The following is a 19,918-nucleotide window of genomic DNA, read 5'->3' on the forward strand; positions in this document are numbered from 1 at the left end:
ATTTTATTTTTGAGGACCTTTCTTATTAAGAGGGGCAATAATAGCATACTAAACTAGTAAATTTACACACTGTACGGATGTTAGGACTCGAACCCAAAACCTATCATAAGAGAGCATGTGCTCCAAACCACTACACTAATGAGTCATTTGCTAATATTCATATGTGAATATGCCAACATTTTAGACTCTACATATTCAAATATAAGAATATAACTATATTTTTATGTATACTAAACATTATAGAAATTATCATATGGACCCCACCCTGTGGATTGAAGTGGCCGGGGCCGAGCCCTTGAGTTCATATTTCCTACGGATTTAATTGTCATGTATATAAATATTATAAATAGGATTTTTATTTTTAAAATCCGGGATTTAAAGATTATCTTGCATTAGATTCTCATAAAGCAATAAGACACAACATAGATCTTTGTCAACATAACCACACACTCTCTGAAAGAAACACTTGACTGTCAATGTGAGCCAAATCCAAAAAACTGGGTCATAGACGTCTCAAGATACCATCGACCTCCTCAATCGTCATAGTTAGATCATATTTGATCATAATGGTGGCGGCGTAAATTACACATAAATTGTCATAGTCGGATCATCTCTCTCTCTCTCTCTCTCTCTATATATATATATATATGACTATTCTCTAGTGCGGACATCCAGAATTGCTTAATGTTCGGACTTGTTTTGTTTTTTCACATGATCAGAATGAATTCATTCATTCAATGGAAAGGAAATCATTTCCATTTTGTTTTCTGCATCTATCTTCTTTATCATTGAAAAAAAAGACACTAAAGCACCCATAACAGTCTCCAAATTCTCTCTATAGTCCACCAACGAAGGAAAAGCCCAATCTAGAGGTGATGTTTGACTTTTAAGTATTGGCAGAGCATGGTTTATATTCTACCTTTACCAAGAAAAGTGATAAAAGTGTTTGGGTTGATTTATTAGCACAAAGAAGGCAAAAGAACAAGTAGTCTGGACGTTCTGAAAAAATACAGACGTCCGTAGTAGAGAACAAAACACTCTCTCTCTCTCTCTCTCTCTCTCTCTCTCTCTCTATATATATATATATATATTGGGACACTTTTGTAGGGCCCACTTCGTAATTATTTCATTAATCCAAACCGTATATTTTGTAGATACTCATTCAAAGATCATCTCTATAAAAAAAATCACTTAAATCTAATATTATTTGACCACTCAATTAAATTATTAAAATTTTAGTACTTTTTTGAAGCACCGTATTCATTAATTTTGTAGGACACAATTGGATATCGAAACGGTTTCCGCGGTTTCCGATTTATCTAATTTTTTGCAAAGATGATCTATGAATGAAGATCTAAAAAATATGTTTGGATCATTGAAAAAAATTTCGTAGGGTACTCTAAAGGGTATCCCTCAATAGAAGGGGACTATATATATATATCTTGCGGAAGATTCCAAGAAGATTGAGACGGCCACTTCTTGACTTAGAGAAGAAAAGCTAGAAAAACCTCCATCTACTTCATTCCCTTTTCTGTAAACATATATTTCAACATTGTTAATCAAAATGAGTACTTGAGGGACACCTTCGTAGGCCCTACTCCACATTGTATTTCATTAATCCAAATCATCTATTTTGTAGACATTCGTTCAAAGATCATCTCTACAAAACTTTACTTGAATCCGATATCATTTGACCACTCAATTAAATTATTGAAATTTAAATACTTTCTTAAATCACCGCGTTCATAGATTTTATTGGTCTCAATTAGATGCCTTAATGGTTTTCAATTTGCATATTTTTTGCAAGGATGATCTATGAATGAAGATGTGAAAATTAGATTGTTTGGATCATTGAATTTTTTATTATTATTATTTTTTTGTAAGGAACCTTAAAGGGTGTCATTAAATAAAATTATTTGAGGAATTCCTCAATAGACTAATAGTTATATATATTCCTCGCAGCTCCTCCTTCCCCTCATCTCTCAACCTCACTTTTTGTGTAAAGGGAGTGGATTTTTCTTTTATTTTTATTGTTTATACAATTAAATAATTGTCTAATGAAAAGGAAAATTAAACATTTATGTTGTACATGTCATGTCTTTAAACGGTTAGATTATTAGAATGGTCAAAATTTTGTGAAATACGGGTAAATGTACGAAATCAAAATATAGAGGCTTAGAATCCCCAAAGTTATCGCTTCAAGAATTAACGACAGTAAACAATTTACAAATCATAGAGACTAAATTCAATGCAATTGAACATATAAAGACGAAAATGATACTTTGTGAATTACATGCACTAAAAACGTGTTTTTGGGCAATCATTTCACTCATGTACCCATTCTCCAAAAGTTCTACAACTCCAAGCCTAGAAGAGTCCACAATTAAAGTTATGGGTTAGCAAAATAGAACAAAAATACGAAAACCAAAATAAAACAAAAGAGAGTGCCAAATATAGCCGTTGCAGTAATAACTATTTCGTATATAAAACCCCCAAAACTATTTATATGAAAGGAGAGAGAGACAGAGGGAGAGAGTATAAATTTTTTTTCTTTTTTTAACACATTCCTCCTCCGGTGGTGAACCTCGGTGATCCGGTGCTCTCGCACTCATTCTTCTTCTCCCTCCTACCATCTCCACCGTCCGATCCCCGGAGGCATAACCCCAACCACCACCACCACCTTTTCCCAAATTTCACAATCCTTTTCCAGGATTTCAATTCCCAATCTCCCTCTCAGACTCAAAAACAATTATAAAAAAATTAAACGAATTCCCATCCCATCTCATCGAAATTGAAATCCTTTTCACAACGCATACATACGTACATTATACATTACATATACGAACGTACATGTATACGTATATTTTATATAGGCTTTGAGAAATTGAGACTTAGGTTGAAGACAGATGGGTGTGATTTCAAGGCAAGTGTTCCCTGTTTGTGAAAGTCTCTGTTTCTTTTGCCCTGCATTGCGTGCAAGATCACGGCATCCCGTCAAACGATACAAGAAGCTGCTCGCCGAGATATTTCCTCGGTCTCCGGTGAATTTCTTTATTCACCTTCACTTTTTTTTTTTTTTTTGGTTTTTATGAATTAATTTCTAATGTGGGTAGTGGAAATTCTCAACAAAATTGATTTTTATGCTACAAAGTGAAAAGAAATCACAATTGTATACAGAAGCAATGTGGGAACTTTTGGTTCTTGTGTTTGGGGATCTTATGAAAATAGGACTGAAATTGATTTATGTTAAAAAGTAACTTGCTTCCCAAGAAATGAACAATTTTTTCTTTATTTATTCTATACATGATCAGGTCAGAAAATATGGTGAAACAAAAGGAAAACCATGGTCCTGTATTATGTTCTTCTTGCTAAATAAAAGTTACATATCAAATAGGTTATGCTTTACGGTTCTAATTGTGTTACCCTGAAAATGTGGTTGATCTGAAAATTCTCTGCAATTTGGTATTTAAATTGATATTTCTTTGGATTTGGGCTGTTTAATTAGTCTTTCAGCATAACTGGTTTTTATGTTACAATTCTCATTTTATGCCAGTTCCTTCAGTTTGTGTTATTGGAATTTTTCCCTCCTATTTTGGCAGGATGAAGAACCAAATGATCGTAAGATCAGTAAACTATGTGAATATGCCTCAAAAACTCCTCTTCGTATCCCAAAGGTGCTACCTCTGCTCATTATATATGTATGAAATATGGTTTACATTGTTAACACGAACTGAAGTGATAATCTGGAGCTGAAATTGTAGCTGCTCACATAATTCAAATTTGGGTGTGGGTTGAATTTCCTTAGAATTTTGTACGACTTTAACTAATTAAACAGAAAATTAAATGTTAATATGGGATTAGTGTTACAGTACTATGTGATAAGAGGCATCATGTGTTTAGGAATTCAGAAGTGAAGGTTGTTGAATTGACAAGGAGATAATTTCTAGTTTCCTGCATATGCTTAAGTTTGTATATAGTTTCAATGACTATGGAAGCTTAAGGGGTTGGAATGGGACTTTTATGAATGAATCTAATGGCCATAAGAATGGAAGATGAATATGTGTGAAAGAAGGCTGAAGGCAGATTATTTTGTTCAAGGAGCGCTTTCAAAATCCTAGCAGCACATGCTTTTGCTGTCCACTTTGACTATTGTGAAGGAGATGAAGATGCTAGAAAGAAAAATGAAATATACTTGTGGTCAGTGGCCGCTAATTGTAAGCATCTCCTGGTTAAGATGCTAATAGTGTTCTGTTGAATGGCTTTAGAAGTTTTCTGTTGGTTTGGAGGAGGGACATTCGTTTGTAAGGGTGGTTAAATACTCCACCAAAGTGATCTAGATAAAATATTGGGTCTAGGTGAATTTGTAAGATAGTATTGCCCCATGCAGATTGGTAATGGTGGTTATTATTAAGTACTGCACTAAATTGATATGGATAAAAGAACTGGACCTAGGCAAATTTGTAAGGCATATATTGTAGTTCTACATGCAGATTGACTGAGACACAATACCTCCTCTTTTGGCAAGATGATCAAGAATTGTAGTTAAAGATATATAGCAAACCTAGTTATGGAAATCAGTACCTTGTTTCTTTGCAGCTACCATGCTTTGAGCTTAAATATTATTTTTTATTTTTTATTCTAAATAGAGGGGATTCATTATTTTCAAAAGCTGCTTTGAGAGTTCTAATTTGTTCAATTTACTTGGATCTAATGATTCCATACCTTTTTTTTCTTCTGGTATATCGTTTTTCTTATCAACAATATTCATTCATTTGTTTCATCTTCCAGGTTATAGATTTTATTTTACTTTTCATTTGTGTACTATTCTGTTGTGTTGATAGAAGTTCAAAAATTCATACTTCAGATCACAACTACTCTGGAGCAAAGGTGTTACAAGGATTTGAGAACTGAGAACTTTCACTCTGTGAAAGTTGTTATGTGTATCTACCGGAAGTTGTTGGTCTCTTGTAAGGAGCAAATGTGAGTTCTTTAGTTCATAATAAATGTGAGTACATTATTAAGGTTATTGCTAGTATGTTTCTTTTCAGATTCCTGAACATATTGAGAAAAGCTAGACCTATTGGCTGGAGTGCTAAGTTGATTACAACATACTAGCTGAGTCATTTTCATTTCTTTTCAGAATTTATAAAGCCAGAGAATGCAATAAGATAGAAGCATTGTGCTCAAGACATGCTTCCACTAACTACCTAGCCTGATGAGAAATTACTTAGTACTATGGTTGTGAAATTTGACCATTAAAATAATGTGCATATTTGAATCTTTACCCCTGTGAAAATTATGGGGCACTTCTACATTAAGGAAGAATGCATTAAACACTGTAACTTAGGAAAACTTGAGAACTTAAACAAGTCAGTCCACACTATAAATGAAGGCTTTACCTTTTTTAAAGCTTGGTTTCACATATATGAGATCCAAAATTGTTAAAGTCAGAGCATCAAATCCAAAACCAATTGGCAATAAGTGGAGTGGCCCATAATTTTATCTCTGTGATGCAAGGCATAAAATTTTCAGTGGAGGATTAGCTATGTTGGATGACATATGGAGCATGTGTAGCCAAATCAGGCCTAACATGTCGATGATTTTCCTGTTGTGGCTTCATGTGACAGTTAGAGCATCAAAGACACAAAATCAATTAGTAGTAAGTGGAGAGGCCCATTATTTTATGCTGTGTGATGCAAGGCGTAGAATGTCCCATGTAGGAATTTACATTGACAACACAAGGTTTTTTTTGCTAGGTTGAGTAGATTTGGCATAGCCTAAGATTTTATATATTGTGATGCAAGACGTAGTATGTCCCGATTTGGCATGACTAAACATTGAGAGCACAAACGACATTTTTGCTAGACTGCAGAAGATTTGGCATGTGTTGGATTGACTGGAATATATTCACCTAGCTATGAAATTCAGGCTGACCTTTATTGTATACACTGAAATTCAGGTTTATTTATCTTTATTGTATACGCTGATTCCAAAGTTTGAGATTCATCCTAGTAATTTCTCATCCCGTATAGATCATATATTGTTTTAGAGTAAAATTCCTGGAATAATTTTCCATTTAAATACTGAATGTTGTTGAAAGGAAATTACAAGACTATCCTTTGGAGTTGTTTTGTAGCTCATGTTGTGCATAATGACTGATTTTCATGTACAAGTTGTGATACATTAATATATGGCAGGCCATTGTTTGCAAGTAGCGTGCTTAGCATTGTACAAATTCTACTTGATCAATCACGGCATGATGAAATACGTATTTTAGGATGCCAAACTCTTTTTGAGTTTGTGAATAATCAGGTGGGAGTCGTTGGTATGTTCTTTATCTTTCAGATTGTTGTTTGTCTGTGTTTGCTTTCGGTAATTGGATATGAATTACTTTTGAAGTTTTAATCTCGCGTGACCGTTTTGATTGTGCAGAAGGATGGTACATACATGTTTAACTTAGATGGCATGATTCCAAAACTTTGTCTCTTAGCTCAAGAAATGAGAGAGGATGGGTCGGAAAAGCATTTGCGTTCTGCTGGGCTTAAAACTCTTTCATCAATGGTAATTCACCTCAATGTAAATTTGATACTTGTTTTGCATATTATATTTGTTTCAATATCACGTGGTCTGGTAATTGATAATTTTGACATTGTTACTTACGTGTGAAAGTTTTGTTCAAATTGTTATACCAAATTAGAATTGTTCTGCATAAGTTTATAATCATCATGGAACTTGGTTGATGGATATTGACGAGCACTTGTTAAACACACAAAATTTCTATGTTGAAATCGGCTATGTAGTTATTATAGACCCAATCCTATGACTATTAAACATTCAACCCCAAAGTCAACTTAATGAGGAAATGTATTAGTTATTATAGTTAATACCTTGAAAGTTGAGGCAATAGTGATATAATAACACGCACAATTGTCACATAATAATAGACATAAAAATCATCAAATGAGGGAAAAGAAAAAAAGACTCGACATACTAAATCTAATAAGCTTTATAGTGGGTTAGGGACCAGGATCTAAATATCCCCTAGTGGACTCTCTTGGAGCTGGAGTTTGAGGGCCACTGGTGGACTTTTGGTGCAGGATTCTTAATATGGTAATTGTTGACTCATGGAGAGTGACATTGAACCTTCTTCGAAGATCAGACTCTCGTAAGAGTATGATGTAGTATGAAACACATAGTGCACTCGGAAGAGTAACTGGATTTGGTCCTTGTGGAGGGTACTGAGTTAGACTGAGTGGATTTCAGGTCCCCTGTAGTTCTGGTGTCAGACATGAATAGGGAGATTTTTTGAGGTTTCATATATGGGTTATCCCATAGAATAAAAGTGGCTCCATAATATAATATACACTAGATGAGCTCACCACCTATAGGCTTAAGCTCATGAGTTCACAGGCATATACTGGGCATGCCATGGTCATAAAGTTCCTTCTCCATAACGAAAGTCTTAATTAAGAGTGTTATTGGTGTGGACAGAGAGAGTGCGTATATGAGTAATTAAGAATGTCACTGGCAAAACGTATGAAAATTGCTGAGTGAAGGACCTGCAGTCTGAGAGGATTAAAATACTAAGAATGTTTTGAGAAATGTTATGTTTGGGTTTGCATAATGGTCCTGAAATAGCAAAGACTTTAAGGAAAAGAAGATTAAATGTTGGGCAACATGTAAAAATGAATTCTTATGCTACATGGTAATTCAGAAATAATCTCATGATTCTTATCTCTGGTTTTTAAATGATAACCATTTTATATTTCATGATGTCCAGCTGCTCGCACTCGGTGCTTGGTTATAAACATTAGATATTTCCTTTTTTTGTAGATCCAATTCATATCTGAAATCCTTAATTGGACCTTCCCCTGCTTGGTGAATTGAATATCATATGCACCCTAACAAGAGTACTTTGTGCGCAGGTCTGGTTCATGGGTGAATTCTCTCACATTTCATCAGATTTTGATAATGTAAGTTCATTTGGTATCATTTTCTGCTGGCTTTATTTGTTATGTACCTTTTTTAATATTATAATTACATCATCACTTTTCTTGATTGCTAATTTGTCTAACAGGAAAAATATGCTCATTGACTTGGATAGCTTCTAAATATTATCATCAACTTGTTAGTTGCAATAGCTGTTGGAAGAAATAAAACACGCAGATGAATAACCTTTTGATGAATTAATATTCCATGACCATAATATTTGACCCCGTAGTAGATGCTAACATACTGGATGGCAGGCATTGATTATCAACTATTGTTTACAAATTCTTTTTCTTTCTGTCTCTATTCATGTCTCGTTTAATTTATGAACTTTTAATTGCATAGTCCTCTTTTTCCAGCCGCAAATCATGATCTTTAGCTTCTAATAGCATTTTATTTTCATTTCTAAATCAGGTTGTTTCAGTTGTCTTGGAAAATTATGGAGGTCCAAAGAATAAGTCAGATGCTGGTATACTTGATAATCAAGACACCCAGACTGAGAGTTTAGAAGAAGCTTCTTCTTCAGGAGAACCCATGACAAGTATTTTGTCTTGGAGGCTGCTAGTGAGTGAAAAAGGCGAAGTCAATGTCTCAGGGTAGTTTTTTTTGGCACAATTTTCTGTAACTTTCGTTATATATCTAGCTATTTCAACGTGTTATAGCTAACATCTACCTTTCTTCTTCTTGTTTTCATTTACAGGGAGGACATGAATAACCCCAGATTTTGGTCAAGGGTTTGCCTGCATAACATTGCCAAGTTAGCCAAGGAAGCTACAACCGTACGGCGTGTATTAGAATCTTTGTTCCGCTATTTTGATAATGGCAATCTCTGGTCTCCTAAACATGGGCTCGCATTGTGTGTCTTGATGGATATGCAGTTAATAATTGAAAATTGTGGTATTTAAATTTCTTCAAATTGCTTAGACCTTGTTGACTCTGGGAACTTGACTAGTCTTCCTTTGTGTTGAGATTAGCTTTAATCTTTCAATTTGATATTTTCATGATCTCTGCACTGTTTTTCGCAGGGCAGAACAGGCACTTTATATTGTCCATCTTAATTAAGCATCTTGATCACAAGAATGTTCTTAAAAACCCAAATATGCAGCTGGACATTGTTGATGTTGCCACCTCTCTTACTCGAGAAGCAAAGGTTCAGTCATCAGTTGCTATAATTGGTGCATTGAGTGATATGATGAGACACCTGCGCAAAAGTATACATTGCTCACTTGATGATTCAAATTTGGGGGCCGAAGTCATTGAATGGAACCAAAATTTTCGAGCAGCAGTGGATGAATGCCTTGTGCAGTTAACACATAAGGTGATTGTGACATCCTTTCTATTTTTTTAAGATCAATTTATACTCAATCATAAAACTTGTAGGATTTGGTAAATTATATCTAGAATTTCCTCCTTTTTGTGAGATGTTATGGAAAAAACTTTATGGAATAATTATTCTCATAAGCTAGGTTCTATTTCTCTTACATTGTGCAGGTAGGAGATGCAGGTCCTGTTCTTGACATGATGGCTGTGATGTTAGAAAATATGTCTAACATTACTGTTATGTCTAGAACCTTGATTTCTGCTGTTTACCGTACTGGTCAAATTGTGGCAACAATACCTAATTTGACATATCAAAACAAGGCAAGATTGCATCGGGTTTATCACTTCCTCTTATCTACAATTAAGTGCACAAACTTGCCAAAGTTTCATCTAATTATTTTTCTTTTCATTTTCTGGTTTGAATATCTGAAACTTTGTAGACCTTTCCTGAGGCGTTATTTCATCAGTTACTCGTAGCTATGGTCTGTGCAGACCATGAAACCAGGGTGGGTGCACACCGTATATTTTCTGTCGTTCTTGTTCCATCATCTGTTTGCCCTCGTCCTTGTGCTGCTACTCCCCACACTGCAAAAAGAAATGATATAGGAAGGACACTCTCAAGAACTGTGTCTGTATTTTCTTCATCAGCTGCACTCTTTGAAAAATTAAACGAGCGATCCACCTCACAAGAAAACATTTGTCAAGAGATGAAGGACAACGCTGTAATTGAAGAAGAATCAAAGGTTACTAATGAATCGATGTTGAACAGATTGAAGTCCAAATTTAGCTCAAGAAGGCATCAATCAACTACTAGTGACTATGTAGGTAATGAGGATTCTGCAATCAATTCTCAGTCTGTGATGAACCGGTTGAAGTCAACTTACAGCCGAGCCTACAGTATGAAAAGGAATCCATCAAATACGACTGCTGATGAAAAACCTAGGAGTATTTCACATAAAGAATCGGTATGAATTGTTGTCCCTGCTATCCCGTTATATAGACTCTGTACATTTAACACTATAGTATTGCTTCATCATCTTCTGTTATGACGATTTTTATCTGACTAATTTTGCAGACAATGTCACTTAGGTTAAGCAGTCGCCAGATTACCCTTCTGCTTTCATCAATCTGGGTGCAATCCATCTCTCCTTTAAATATGCCTGATAACTATGAAGCAATTGCTCATACCTACAGCCTTGTGTTGCTATATGCCCGAACTAAGGTATGGCTTCCATTTTCCATGTTGAAACAAAAATAGGAAATCATTGTATTTCATTATACAAATGAAGGAATAAATCGTATTATAAATTCCTTAGTAATCAGCTCTACCGATCAAGCCTTATCAACTCTATCATTTAATTCGTAACTAAACCCAAGTGACAATCAACCCTTGGATTAAGCGTAAAGGCCTATAGCAATAACAAGGCACAATGAAGATGCTATGTCTTTTACCCCTTGTTTTGATTATAATAAGTGTTTAGGGAGTAGTTAATATTACTCTATATAGTTTCAAGGTTAGAGGATTTTCCCAAGTTAAAAATCCACTTTACCTTGAAATCCATAATTAGTTATTTTTCTTATTTGGTCCCCATTTTTCACTTTGTTTCGATTCACTATGTCATGTAGAACACCTCTGACGAGACTCTAATCCGAAGTTTTCAGCTAGCCTTTTCCTTAAGGAGCATATCTCTTGGAGGAGGTAAGTTCTCAAGTCCAAATTTTCAACATTTTTGCAGTTTATAATTTCTTTTAAGGTTCCAAGTCTAACCACGTAATGCATTGCTCATACTATGGTGACATGTCAAGATTTAGATTGTGTAGTACCTAGTATTCCTTGCTCAACTACTGTGATATTTAGAAATCATGTAGAAGTTATGTAATAATTAAGGTTCAGTAAAGCAGCTCAGTTTCTGGTAATTAACAGAGGAGCTGAGAGAAGTTTGCAGGTTGATTTTCCCTCCGTCTTCCTATAACTGAAGCTATCCTTAACTGCGTGATTTAGTTTATAGAAGAATGTCTGTTGAAATTATGCCAGTCGTGTGTGATAATGGTGAGTTTCAATTAGGAATCTTGTACTTGATCACGAGACTCAAGTTTGACTTGATTTAAAAGTAACTACGAGTAGAGAAATAGGAGATTAATTGCTGTATGGCTTTGGCTGTAAACCTGATTTGCGTCTTTTCACCTAACCTCAACTAACTCAGGTTATATAAGATCTTTGCTTCTTTTGCACTTTATGGTAATCTTCTTGTTGATTGATTAGCAAGAGATTAGTGGCTTAAGATATTTAGTATGAAAGGACGAGAGCATATCTATCAAATAGGGGCAAGCATTGTATTCTAAGAAGCAATGTTCCTTCAATCGTGTCCATCTATTTGTCATATCCTATTTTCCAATTTTTTTTCTCAAAGATAAAGGGTGTGATTTTAACAATGAAGGTATTTTAAAATTTAGTAAGTCTAGATTGGACATATTTTAACTAACTTCATTGCATTGAAATGTAATGAACACTAAGAACTCTTTTGTGTTGTAAATTTTGTGATGTCATCTTTGTAATTAGGGGATTTCACATTTTCAGGATTGCAGCCATCAAGGCGCAGATCTCTCTTTACCTTGGCAACATCAATGATCATCTTCTCAGCTAAAGCCTACAACATTGTTGCTCTTGCTCCTTGTGCTAAAGTAGCACTTACAAATGAAACGGTAGGTGCAACAGAGTTGCCAGACCTCATTTTCATTGATTGTTGGTGGAACCTTTTAACTTATTTCTACTTTGACATAAGATATATTCTTAGTCTTGGAAAAAAAATGTTTCCATGCTCATATATATAAGGATTCCTAAGGTAATCTTACTCAATACTGATCTGTATGCTTTCATGATTTGGTATCAGGTTGATCCATTTCTACGGTTGGTTGACGATTGCAAGTTGCAAGCTGTCAATTCTGGACCTGACCAAGTAAGGCAAGTTTATGGATCAAAGGAAGATAATGAGGATGCTGTAAGGTCACTTTCTGCCATAGAAATATCTGAGAGCCAATCTAAGGAATCGTTTGCTACTATGATAGTGCAGACACTGGGAAATTCACCAAATGTAAGCTTCCAAGCACATATTGATTATTGGAACCATATCTAGTTCTTTGTTAATGAGTGGTACTTTTGTACTGCAGGAGTCATCAACTATAAGACAGCAGTTGCTTAATGATTTTCTGCCTGATGATGCATGTCCGTTGGGAACTCAGTTGTGCATGGAAACACCCATACAAATTTACCAATTTGGCATAGAAGATAATGGAACTCGTGATATGGTAAGTTACTTGAACAACCTTCCTTTTCTGTTTTTATTTAATGCGCAAGCAATTGAGTGTACACAATGGTTTTACTGTGCAGGTTGAGCCCCCATTATTCACAATTGAGGATGATGTCTTACCCAATGCAACTGAAAGTCAAACAGATCCTGACAAAAAACTTTCCATGGAAAGTCTGAGCCTCATAAGTGTTGATGAGCTTTTAGATTCGGTAAGTGTGGTATCTTGCTCACTAGCAGAGTGTTGCGGGTTTGCAGCCTTTGCAGAAATCAAACAGAAAATAAGTAAATAAATGAGCATATAGATGAATTAGTTTTTGAAAATTTTGGTCATAGTTTTCTTTCCTGGTTGTCATGTTGGTTCTCATAAAGTTGGTATAAGGTGGTGGTGGTGCAACTGTGACAAATACAGCTTAAATTCGATTTATCACTTCTTACATGAGATCTGGAAAACTACCTCTGTGATTGGGATCTGGAGAAGGAATTTGAGTCCTCAAATTTCTTATATCAAATCCTTCATGAACTTTATAGCTGAAATTTAAAACCCTGTTGTTTATAATCAAAGAAATTATATATGATGCCATATAAAACATGAACGTTTGCCATCCATTTGTTCTCTCTCCAATTTTCTGATTCAAGGCGTCTCAAGGGCTTTAGTGGTACATTTACTTGAACATATTGCTAAGTAAGAAAGTGGTATGCAGGTTTTGGAGACAACACATCAAGTTGGAAGATTATCAGTCTCAACTGCTACAGATATGCCTTATTTGGAAATGGCTGGCCTTTGTGAGGCCCTTCAAATGGGGAAGCAGCAGAGATTCTCCGCTTTTGTGGCTGCCCAACTGAGACAAGAAAGTTTGATGAGATTTTCTCCTCATGATTGCAACCAGCAAAAGGAAACTCCCTCTGTTGTTCCGCTGGGTGCTCCGACGGTATTTCCTTTCTCATACAACTGGCATTTAAATTTTTAATTCAATCCTTTTAGTGCATGCATATTGTTTCTACTCAATTTTTACTTAGCTTCTTAGTGTCTTCTGAAGCATTCTGATTTTGTAAACAATCTGGGACTGCAGAGTGGAAATCCATTCCTTGATTCAAATGATATTTCACTCAACCAATCTGTTGGCAACGGGCAAACGCTTTGGGCAACTGAATACCAGCATTATCCCCGATTTCAGCTACCTGCATCAAGCCCGTATGATAACTTTTTAAAGGCTGCTGGTTGTTAATGTGTAGAGAAAGATTGGTAGTCCTTGTAAGAATCGAGTGTTGCATTGGAGCAAAGAATCAGGCTTTAAGTTCAATCCACCAAAAAGTCCATGTCTGTCCGCTGTTGTTTTGTTCTAACAGCTATCTTTGTATCTTTGAATCTGAAATTTTGTGTTGTCTCTGATTCAGCCTTCTTGTTTTATATTCATATCTCTTCAGCCGCCATTATTTTTTTCTTTAATTTTGATGGGGAAGTTTCATTTTATTATGGGCTCCCTTTACATATTTTGATATTGTAAAGATGTGCATAGGTACCTTTCTTGATCCAATGAAATTTTGCAATGTAAGTATCTACATTTAGCATCGGTACGCATTTGAAAAAATCTTAACCATTTAATTGATCCAATGAAATTTAATTATTCCACCTCATGATATTTGTATTAGATTTTTTTTGTCAGAATGATAATTATATTAGATTAAAACTCTTCTTTTGCACCGTATCACTTAGCCATCCTCTTCCTCTCTCCTGCGATCATTCTCCCTTCTCACCCATTCTTATATCATTATGAAAATGCGTGTAAATGGCTAAGAGTTTTTTTTTTTCCAAATGCGTGTAAATGCATTAAATCATTGTCGTATGTATTTATGTAGAGACTTGTCACTCCTTCTCATTTTTTGACAAAAATTGAAAAAAATAAAGGTCAATTGAGAGTGTTCCAAGAGGCTAGTATCAATCCAAAAAAAAAAAATTCAGATTATGTGCTTCAGCATCGTGCCCTTTTTTATAATCATACACGCTCATAACTCTTAAACATAATTTCTAAACCAGTGTAGCAGTACAGACGTAAAAAAAACAAAACCAGTGTAGCAGTAAATTAAGTTAAAATAAATTTTGTAATTTTGTAAGTCTAATCAGCATGTGTTTTTAACTCAGCAATAGAGCAGTAAAAAACCTATGTGTTTTTTTTACAAGTGGATGAAGGGAAATTCAAACCAGGTATTTCAACATTTTCAACAGTACAGAGTAATACACAGCATGATAACGGTGGCCTCATTAAAACCTTTCCAAAGAAAATCACGTGGGACAAAACCTAGAAGTAGAAAAGAGTACTAGCCATGCTATCAACTAAACAAAATAGTCAAAACTCACACAAACAGTTTGCGAATCCACCAACGTATTAACAAAAGTGAGAAATTTGATCTTCTACTCCAGCCATGGCATGTTTCAGTTTTTTTTATAAATGTTTTATATGAAAGTAGGTGTACTCTGCAAGATAACAGCGCCTTCATCTTTAATTGGGGATGCTCATACAGAAACATTGAAGCAATAAGCAATACTCAATCAAATTTTAAAAAATAAAGTAAACGACTTGTTTGTTGCAATAACAATCTTATATCATAGACAGAGTACAAACAGAGAATGAGGTTTACTAAAATAAATTCCAAATTAAGCTCCTTTTAAGAATGGTACATTGTCTTTCTGGAACTTTTTAATGGATTTAATAACTTCAATAGCCAATGCCTCATCCTCTGGGTAATAAGCCATGGGATCAGATAGTAGAGAAATTGGTAGGTTAAGCGCACCTTCAAGTGTGGCATGGAGACAAAAGGCTGAGTATGTAACATGATATCCACCTTCTTGGACAATCGGAAGACGTCCACTGCAGTGTCGGGCCGCCAGGCTACGAACAATCCGGCCAATCTCTTCATAACCCTCCATTGTCAAACACTGCCTTCCAATTGGATCATACTGAGAACAAGCAGTGTCATTCTATAAGCTACTTCAATTTTTGTTGACAATAAAATAAAATTTGTTCAAAGGTAGCCAGAGAAAAACTTGAAGTTCATGCTGTGAAAAAGGATATTGTTTAGGGTTTATGCCAACAAAATAAAAAACAGTAATTACTATACAGAAACAGCTATTTCTAAGATGGGAAGTCTCTACATAAAGACGGTGAGGATTTCAGTTTTGTTAAGCAGTACTAATTTTCATTGTAACTCTAAATTTGTAGAAAAGCAAGATCAGGAACAGAACCTCATGCTCAGCTCTATGTCCTGAATGTATCAAGATATTGAAATTTAAATAGAAATCTGACAATTTATAGCTCAGTCAGGCAGATATTAAGTAGATTTATATGGTTCATGATTAAACTGAAGTTCTTTCATATAAATGACGACGTAGATAATGAAAACCAGACAATCTTCTCAATAAAGAAACAATCAAGCAAATCATCTAAATTGGAGTTGAGCAGAAAGATTTAACTTACAGCACTTGAATCTTGGCCAGCTACCAGAACCATCATTTCAGGCTCAAACTTTTGGATTGCAGGTACAACCAACTCAGTCATGTCATGCTTGTATCCACGGTCCCCTGTCCCATATGGTAGAGGTATATTCAAATTATAATTAAATCCCTCCCCTTCGCCGAGCTCATCAACTGAGCCATTCTGTGGGTGAGATGGACCCCATGAACCATGATGCATATGAAGGGAGGTTGTAAGAACCTTATCAGACCTATAGAATCTCTCAGCAGTCCCATTTCCATAATGAACATCGATGTCTATGACCGCAACCTTTGCGCAGCCAGAATTTAAAGCCAATTGAACAGCAAGACCGGCATTGTCAGGAAGCAGAAGCCATCTGCTCGAGTAGGCTGAGCATGGTAACCCGGAGGCCTAACCAATGCATAAGCAATTTTTCCATGTCCATCAAGTACATGCTTCATTGCTGATAATGTAGTACCGGCAGCAAGAAGCGAGGCATCCCATGATCCGGGGTTAAAGAAAGTCCCAGCACATAGCATCTTACCCCCATCTCTATCTGCCAACTAGTTCATTTATGTATTCTGCAGACAGCACAATACATTTGAACTTACATCAGACTCTAACTTAACCCGAACCAATATTCTTCATAACTTTACCAACTCATATATATCACAAATGTAAGAATTTAAACAATGGAAGGATTAAAATTTGATACCAGGAGAGAGGAAGGGAAGCAACTCAAAAAGCATAGAAACTAGAAGTTGGAAAAGTAAGCAAATTGATCCAAAGTGAATCCAAGTACCTGAAGAGTGGAAAGAGAGCAATTCAAAGAGCAGAGCAGCCCTTCCAGGGAGCCAAGAAAAGTAGGAGCGATAGGACCTCTCTTTAGAATAGAAACCATGTTTTTGACTCTGTCATAGTTCTCTGGGTGCTTTTCTAACACGTCCAGAAACCCAGGATCCATTCCAGTGACGTATACTCCATTGCCCCGAATATAGCCGCGCGGCTATACTATTTATTTAACTAAAAAAAGCCCTGCTAGCGCCTAAGTGCCCGCGTGTGAGAACAAGTATAGCCGCTCGGCTAAACCAGAGTATAGCCGAGCGGCTATACTGTTATAAAAGACATGAACGTGAAGAAATGGACGCGCATTGGCTCATAAAGGTGATAGCACAATCGAAACTTTCCATTATTCCCTTCTCAAAACTGTTCCAGCCCTTAATTTATGATTGTACCTAATACATTTAACCATACAAATTTATAAATAAACCCAATTCAACTAGTTTATTAGTGGAGTCAATTTATGTTCCAAGAAACATATATTCTGACCCTGAAAACAAAAAGCTATTAAAATTTGCGATTATTATAACAAACAAACAAACATAGAATAGTGCCACACCCAAAATCAACCCCAAAGTCAACTTTTTGGTGTGTTTATAAATTTTATCTCTTATTTGGCGAGAAATTTTTTGTGTGCAATATTAATGATGAAAAATGGTTTTGGAATAATCATTTTCTCAAGTGTGGCGGCTTTTATTCCTTACACATAAAGTGTTTTGGATTTTAGTGTTGACTTAATTTTTTTATATTGTATTTCTAAAACCTCATATTTTGATTTTGGAATTTGATTTTTTAGTATTTTTATTTGAATCCAAATGGAGGGTACTTCCTTATTTACATTGAAACTTAAGTAAATGGAGTAATCCCATAAATAAATTAAAAGGACAAAGACATTTACTAAGGGCATTTACCTACAAAAAAGTCGGTCCATTGATTTTGGAGGCCCTGGCAAATATGGATAGGCCCTATATATACAATAGGAAAAAAAAAATTACATATTGTACCAACGAAAATCAATTCGGAAAGACTCCCAGAAAAATTTATTAGTGGAGTCACCCTTCCAATATTATGTTCCAAGAAACATATATTCTGACCCTGAAAAGGGAGGGATAAAAAACTATTGGGGAAATAAAGCTTGCGATTCCAAAATTTATAACAAACTGAAGATAAACATTAACACTATAATAATGGTTTTGCCTTACTCCCATAAAAAATGCAAAATCTAAGGGTAGTAGGGTTTCTTTGTATGTTTTTCAATTCAATTTTGGTTTTGGTGCCGTCTGTGTGTGTTGGCCCCTGTATTAAGCAAGATTTGCACGCATATCTCTTATCCGTGACATAGCATAATAGTAGCACGGCATGCCTCAACTTAACAAATCGCATATATTATATATACCTTGTTAGTTCATTTTTCCATGCAGATGTACGTTAATGGTTTAACTAGTTGGAACTAAATATTATTTGTATGGACTAAAGTATTATTTTCATGACTTCATTTTTGTGATTGTATTGTAGTAGCAAGGCATGATTCATTGTGTGAAACGATTTCAGTAAGGTAGATGAAAATGCTCCGCGATGCATATACTTTGGCGCTTTAATTATTCAATTGCCTTTATAACCTTTTCTCTAGATTTCAAAAGAGACAAGACCTCTCCATTGGCACGCCATTGTAGCCCGCAGACAAAAGAAGAAAGCGATAAAAGTAAAAAAGCACTCTAAAGAAAATCAAGTCATTTCTTGGGTAACCATCTTCCATAAAGGAGCCATTATCAAAGAATTGTAAGGAAGCCATAGCTGTGTTATCACACTTTGGCTTAGCCCAAAGCAAAAAAATATTCATATAAAGTATACCACTTTCTTGTTTTGATACAACAATAAGATATATGGTTAATTTGACTAACCAAAAAGCAGACGTGAGTTAGACAATGAAAGTGCTGCATACAGTATCACCATAAATTAAGCACCACCAAGACATTACCTGCATTTTTGCCTCAAATCCAATTTGGCCAGCTTGCTCAAAATTTTCAGAGCCAGCCATGTCCACAAGCATCAAGCGTCTTCCTACTGTTGGGACATCAAGGATTATCTGTGTAGAAATAGAAAGCAAGTTATATCCAACTAGTGACAAGACTTGGGGAAGAATTATCATATATTTGAAAGTCCAAGGGAATCCTACCATGCAATGGCTCCGAGAACTTCTTTCATTGCAAAGAGTACTATTAACAATCCTTCTCTTTTCCACTTTCTGAATCTCTTTGGAAATTTTCCCAGCCTCATTTCCAGAAATGTAGGTTGCATTCTTTGCCTTCTTTCCCATCACTTCAAGCCTAACCTGCAGGTACAAGTATTAGTGCAGTAATTAAAAATACTCATAAATCATCAAGAGTTGAATAAATAAAAAGAAAGAGACCCAGTTAATGTTATCACCTTAGAATTGGAGCCGTTGCCCTTTGACCATCCAAAGCCGAATCCTCCGCCACCACTGCTTGACAACAAATCATAAATCTTCTTATTATACATTGTTTACACCATAATCAGCCGAGCATATCCAGCATCAAAACAACTAGCATCAAGAGCATCAACATCATAACACGTGTCACCACCACAGCGACTTGCACAAAGTCCCACATCAGAAATCTACACAAACCTCCCACTTTCACCTCCCTATAAATAGGGAATAATATTCATGTGAAAAGGGGACTTCTTCTCTCCACTTAGAGGAGGATCCAGGTCTTAGAGCTAGACCCTAGGGCCAGGGACTCTCTTCTAGATTCCCTGGCCTGGGCATCTCACTTGTCATCTTTATATTCGGGTCCAACCCCATGTACAAATGTAATCATACACTATTATAATGAAAACATACTTCTCCGTGGACGTACTCATTCATTAAGAATGAACCACATATATCTTGTCTTCTTTACATTTATCGCCTGCCCAAGTCTTCACACACATGCTGAAGGTCCTCACCTTCACCCATCATCCATTACACTT

The 19,918-nt window shown here is 35.6% G+C and overlaps 1 protein-coding gene and 1 pseudogene across 2 annotated transcripts; one reads left to right on the forward strand and one right to left on the reverse strand.

Annotated features, from left to right (window-relative positions):
• The first annotated feature begins 2,531 nt into the window (after positions 1 to 2,531).
• On the forward strand, positions 2,532 to 14,048 carry LOC103330592 (protein SEMI-ROLLED LEAF 2). Its single transcript, XM_008233187.3, has 19 exons — positions 2,532 to 3,041; positions 3,600 to 3,674; positions 4,865 to 4,980; positions 6,198 to 6,312; positions 6,433 to 6,561; positions 7,926 to 7,973; positions 8,404 to 8,585; positions 8,690 to 8,886; positions 9,015 to 9,307; positions 9,481 to 9,630; positions 9,750 to 10,274; positions 10,385 to 10,531; positions 10,936 to 11,008; positions 11,888 to 12,012; positions 12,201 to 12,401; positions 12,478 to 12,615; positions 12,698 to 12,826; positions 13,319 to 13,546; positions 13,688 to 14,048. Exons 1-19 carry the CDS (start codon positions 2,907 to 2,909, stop codon positions 13,841 to 13,843), a joined length of 3,162 nt encoding a protein of 1,053 aa, XP_008231409.1. The 5' UTR covers positions 2,532 to 2,906; the 3' UTR covers positions 13,844 to 14,048.
• Positions 14,049 to 15,180: 1,132 nt separating this feature from the next.
• Positions 15,181 to 18,965, reverse strand: LOC103344300 (histone deacetylase 8-like; annotated as a pseudogene). Its single transcript, XR_016126965.1, has 4 exons — positions 18,906 to 18,965; positions 16,890 to 17,093; positions 16,091 to 16,668; positions 15,181 to 15,573 (listed from the first exon to the last, which is right to left on the reverse strand). The product of XR_016126965.1 is annotated as a histone deacetylase 8-like (transcript).
• Between the last annotated feature and the right edge of the window lie 953 nt (positions 18,966 to 19,918).

The sequence above is a fragment of the Prunus mume genome, linkage group LG5 (assembly GCF_029339155.1).
Source record: "Prunus mume cultivar Tortuosa linkage group LG5, ASM2933915v1, whole genome shotgun sequence".
In the NCBI taxonomy this organism is placed as follows: Eukaryota; Viridiplantae; Streptophyta; class Magnoliopsida; order Rosales; family Rosaceae; genus Prunus; species Prunus mume.

Excerpts from the sequence above, each read along its gene's own strand:
- LOC103330592 (XM_008233187.3), top strand. The coding sequence starts at position 2,907 with ATGGGTGTGATTTCAAGGCAAGTGTTCCCTGTTTGTGAAAGTCTCTGT. Across the intron at positions 3,042-3,599 it reads AGATATTTCCTCGGTCTCCG|GATGAAGAACCAAATGATCG; the intron begins GTGAATTTCTTT and ends CTATTTTGGCAG. Across the intron at positions 12,402-12,477 it reads CACTGGGAAATTCACCAAAT|GAGTCATCAACTATAAGACA; the intron begins GTAAGCTTCCAA and ends TTTGTACTGCAG.